The following is a 5,174-nucleotide window of genomic DNA, read 5'->3' on the forward strand; positions in this document are numbered from 1 at the left end:
ACCTGATGCCTGAACTTATGCTCGACGCGCACGTTCAACACTTGACTGCATCACACACACACACACACACACACACACACACACACACACACACACACACACACACGCACGCACGCAACACCACACAACACCACACCGCACAACACCACACAACACCACACCGCACAACACCACACAACACAACACAATACGTGTGTCTGTGCGCCACTGATACCTTTCCCCGCCACCATTCAAACCGCCTCCAACGCTCCAACCCAATGGCAGGTGTGCTCGAATACAACGTGACGACGGTTGGCGGTGGTGTTGCGACGCTCATGTGGCCGCAGAGGCGATCCAGCGTTTGTCTCTTCGGCTCGCGCCAGGTGGGAGCATGCCGTGCGTACATGTGTGAATGTGTATGTGTTTGTTGGTTACAGGGTGTATTTGTGTTTGTCTTTGCATTGTTGTCTTGTGTGTGCTGAAGGCAGGTTTCACCATTTTCCTGTGGATGGAGAGGGGTGCATGCTTTTTCATCGCAAGTTGCTTGCATGCATACGTGTTTATGTACATGTGCGTGCGTGCGTGCAGAAATTTGTGTTCTTTGGCGGCAACACGGAAGGCTTTGATCTGGCAGAGGCGTGGGAGTACGACGTGGCTGTGAGGCGGTGTGTGATTGGTGATGACGCTGTGTGATTGGTGGTGGCGGTGTGTGATTGGTGATGACGCTGTGTGATTGGTGGTTGTGTTAGACGTTGTGCTTGTGTGTCATTAGCACACATATGAGTATGTTCTTTGTGGCTGCTTTCCGTGCGTTGTGTTGATCGTCACTGGTGTGCCTTTACTCGCACAATCACAGTTAACGCGCCAATTCAACCGCGGCAACACTCACACACACACACACATCATCATCATCATCATCAACGCCACCATCACCGTGGTGGCCCCTCTCTTCATGCGTGCAATTGGGTGGCAGGTGGATGCTGCTTGACACGGAACCTGGTTCCGGTCTCCTGCAGCGCCAACTTGCCCGATCAGGCCACTCCTGTCTTCTCATTGACGATCCAAACGAAGGCAGCCGAGCGCTCGTGTTTGGAGGTGCGTGTACTGGTGTATGTTGTGTGTGTGTGTGAGTGTGTGCTCTTTTTGTATGTGTGTGTGAATGTGTGCTCTGTGTGTTTGTGTGTGTGAGTGTGTGTGTGCTCTGTGTGAGTGTGTGTGTGCTCTGTGTGAGTGTGTGTGCTCTGTGTGTGCTCTATGTGTGTGCTCTTTGTGTTTGTGTGTGTGAGTGTGTGCTGTGTGTGTACGCATGTGCCATGCCGGAACGTGATGGTGTGGGAATGTGATTGCGAGATGCTTTGATCCATTTAGTCCCACGTACGCACCCATTCACACAACACTTGCAATATCACACCACCATGGCGATGGTTCAGGCGAGGGTGCGAGCCGCTTGAACAACGATGTTGTCGTGTTTCGCCCGACGTGCAATTACGGCACAGGGGCCTCTGGGGCATTTTTCATCAACTCGTGAGCCGATGTTATGTTCTTGCGATGTTGCATTCCTTTGGTCGTGGGGCCTGCTTGGTTGTTTCGTTTTGTTCTGTTCTTTTTTTTTTTTTGTTTGTTTTGTTGTTGTGTTGGCCTCATCGGCATATGCTTCCCTTCGTTTCTTCCCTCGCCCCTTCTCTCATTTCGCATCCTGCAACCACCACCACCACCACCACCACCACCACCACCACTGCAATTGCGATTGTACTCAGGTGTCGGCAGTGTGCACAGGGCACGTTCTCTACCGCCATCACATCAGACAACCCAGATGACGACTCACAGGCGTGCGAATCGGTATGTGAACCGAGCAACGTCGCGTCTGCCACTACCAAGCACATGAGTTGTGTTTTGCACGGGGTATTGATTGCACACGCCTTCGCCAGAGCACAACAGCACCGTTGGTTTCGTTCTCATGCCATCACCTCCTTGTCCTTGTTGTTGTTAATGTCGTGTCACGCGGTGTTCTCCACCACATCAGTGCCCCTTCCTCACAACAACACCCGGCGATGGCGCCAAAACGGTGGAAGAATGTTCCATTTGCGCCCCAAACGCATGCGAAGGAAAACGATCAACCGTACGTGTGACCACGCGTGCGTGTGCGCGTGTGTGCTTGTTCGTGTGTGCGTGTGTGCGTGTGTGCGTGTTTGCGTGTGTTCTTTAGTGCGTGTGTATGTGTGCGTGTGTGTACTTTTGTGTATACTTTTATGTGTACTTTTGTGTGTGTGTGTGTGTGCGCGCATGCGAACGTCAGAGCACAGACGAGCGAGATGCACGCCTCAACCTTCCTCACTTTTCCCACGTCCCACACACTACCACCACTGCCACTAATCCTGTTGCCACCACCACTGCCAGTGCGTTGTTCAAGCAGCAAATGGTCGTCCCACGTACACGTGTCAATGTGCATTTGGGCGGAGCGGCACACGATGCGAAGGTGGGCAGCAGCGCATGCGATAAGTTTGCCCCACATGCGTGTGTGTAACCTGCGAGCGACGAAGTTGTTCCTTTGCTTCTCATCGCACACACATGCACACACGCACACAATGTGTCATGACACCACATCGCACAGTGCAATGGGGTCTCGGCGTGCTGCTCGGTGTTCTTCTGGCGCTCTTGCTTGCCGTTGTCATCTTCTTTGTCGTCCGCTGGTACCGCTCTGAGGTGAGAAGCACCGCGATGACGAGATTGTTGGCGGGATCATGTGGCACCGTGTGCTGAATGTGACGTGTGGCACAAGTGTTGAGTGGATTGATGCGTATGTGTCACCCTGATTCCGGACTGGCAAGGTTGTGCTCCGCGTCTTCCTCAACAATTGCAAATGCCATCGCCACCCTTACTCCCTGTCAACCAACAAACTCCGTCACTTTCGCCACCCTCATCACTTCTGGCCCCCCTCCCCCCTGAACCACTGCCAGGTGAACGAGATCAAGCACATCTCGGAGCACCAGGCGAAGGAGTTGGAGTTGACGGGGCACGAACTGCATGAGCTTCGACGTGTGTTTGAGATCCCATACACGCAGGTCGACAAGCGCAATCGAATCGACAAGGTGCGGAGCGGTGGTCTTTGTATTCATGGGTTTGTGTTTCGTGTGGTTGCATTGCAATTGCAGATGTTTGTCCTGCACACACACACACACACACACACACACACACACACACACACACACACACACACACACACACACACACACACACAATGTGTGCCCTTCGCTCCACTTTTTTGAACAGGAGTGCGAGGGCAATTTTGGTGCGGTGTACTTTGGTTACTACTCTGGCCGTCCTGTCGCCATCAAGATGCTTAAGGAAACCCTCACGTCGTGCCGTGATCCACTGGGTACGTGGCATGCGTGTGTAATGGGGGGGGAGGGAGGGTGATTTATCAGAACCCATCCAAGTCGCTCACACAACACACGCACGCACACGCACACACACGCACACACACGCACACACACACACACACACGCACACACACGCACACACACACACACACACACACGCACACACACACACACACACACACACGCACACACACACACATGCTCTCACATGCTCTCACATGCTCTCACATGCTCTCACATATCAATGCAGCACGTGAGGACTTCCAGCGGGAGGTGAAGGTGATGCGAGAGCTGCGTGACGCGAACATCGTCTTCTTTTACGGCGCCGGGTACGAACGGAATGGCGTTGCCTGCAAGCAAACTCGATCCTTTCGAAAACAAGCAGACGCGGCAGGCACCCCCACAACAGTGCTGTTGACAACACTTGCACCCCCCCCCCCCACACACACAAATTCACGCATGCACACATGTTGCCGCGTGCAGGTATGAGCCAGACGGAACGCCGTTCCTGGTCACAGAATACATGGCACGCGGCTCTCTCCAGGTGGGACACAAGTGTTGTGTGCACGTGTGCGTGCGTGTGTGTGTGTGTGCGTGTGTGTGTGTGTGTGTGTGCATGCGTGCATGCGTGTGTGCGTTTGCGTTTCGTTCATCTCATCTTGAGCTCACACTGCATTCGCACAACGCTCACTACGCTCACCACGCGCAACACCAACCACCATCACCGCCATCACCGCCATCACCACCACCACGTCGACAGCAAATCATTCTGAACCCCACTGAGCGGCTTGATTGGCGTTTGCGCTATCGGTTTGCCCTTGACGCGGCACAAGGCATGCTCTTCCTCCACTCCAAGACACCCCCACTGCTTCACAGGTGCTTGCATGCAAATGTGTATGTGTGTGTGTGTGTGCGTATTGAGGGTGCAACAAGGAAGGTGACTGATGGCGAGGTGCGTGGCTGATGCAAGCGAACAAAACAGTCCTCCTCAACAAGCATCGTTGCTCATGAGTCAGCCACTCCATTCACACCTGTTTTGTTGCCACTGTCGCAGAGACTTGAAATCCGCCAACTTGCTCGTGGCAGAAGACTGGACAGTGAAGGTGTGTGTGCGTGTATGTGGGTGTGCGTGTGCGTGTGCGTGTGCGTGTGCGTGTGCGTGTGTGTATGTGTGTGTGTGTGGTGATGGTGTTTGCGTAAATGTGCACAGTGTGCGTGCGAGGGTTGCTTGCAGGCACATGGTTCGATTTCGTGTCCGTAGCATTCATCTATTCATCTTGAACGTGTGCAGGTTGCTGACTTCGGTACCGCGCGTCTCTCCGAGCACTTGACGGGTGTTTCAGCAGAGGAGCAGGTGTGGGTGCTTGTATGTACGCGTGTATGAACGCGCGTAGTGATGCTGTGATGGGAGCTGTACATGTGCGTGTGTCGCGCCCGTCTGTCCTCTTCCTCCCTGATACGTGAATAACCTCTCCCTCCTCTTTCACACACACACACATATATACACGCACACACGCACGCACACACAGGACTACCAGCAGTCGCTGCTGCATTCGCAGAGCGAAGGGGCGGTGGGCACCATCTGCTGGTGTGCGCCAGAGGTGTTGAGTGACGAGCACTACAGCTTGCCGAGCGACGTGTACTCCTTTGGCATCGTCATGTTCGAGGTGCGCGTGGGTACGTGTGCTTGCGTGTGCTTGCGTGTGTGTGTGCTTGCGTGTGTGTGTGCTTGCGTGTGTGTGTGTGTGTGTGTGTGTGTGTGTGTGTGTGTGTGTGTGTGTGTGTGTGTGTGTGTGTGTGTCGTACGTACGTACG

The 5,174-nt window shown here is 53.9% G+C and overlaps 1 protein-coding gene across 1 annotated transcript in view; it reads left to right on the forward strand.

The window, feature by feature from the left end:
- The window catches only part of PTSG_13073 (TKL/DICTY4/DRK protein kinase), a gene marked incomplete at its 3' end in the record, with an annotated part of 9,386 nt that overhangs the window by 3,341 nt on the left and 871 nt on the right, over positions 1-5,174 (forward strand). Inside the window, exons 11-26 of the mRNA XM_004988085.1 lie at positions 265-362; positions 568-644; positions 953-1,074; positions 1,410-1,503; positions 1,737-1,818; positions 2,003-2,098; positions 2,377-2,455; positions 2,591-2,682; positions 2,937-3,068; positions 3,250-3,355; positions 3,610-3,688; positions 3,843-3,903; positions 4,120-4,235; positions 4,414-4,462; positions 4,651-4,713; positions 4,889-5,026. Of these exons, the coding sequence (XP_004988142.1) occupies positions 265-362; positions 568-644; positions 953-1,074; positions 1,410-1,503; positions 1,737-1,818; positions 2,003-2,098; positions 2,377-2,455; positions 2,591-2,682; positions 2,937-3,068; positions 3,250-3,355; positions 3,610-3,688; positions 3,843-3,903; positions 4,120-4,235; positions 4,414-4,462; positions 4,651-4,713; positions 4,889-5,026 (1,484 nt within the window). The remainder of the gene's footprint in view (positions 1-264; positions 363-567; positions 645-952; positions 1,075-1,409; positions 1,504-1,736; positions 1,819-2,002; positions 2,099-2,376; positions 2,456-2,590; positions 2,683-2,936; positions 3,069-3,249; positions 3,356-3,609; positions 3,689-3,842; positions 3,904-4,119; positions 4,236-4,413; positions 4,463-4,650; positions 4,714-4,888; positions 5,027-5,174) is intronic.

Source organism: Salpingoeca rosetta (assembly GCF_000188695.1).
Source record: "Salpingoeca rosetta unplaced genomic scaffold supercont1.38, whole genome shotgun sequence".
NCBI classification, from domain to species: domain Eukaryota; class Choanoflagellata; order Craspedida; family Salpingoecidae; genus Salpingoeca; species Salpingoeca rosetta.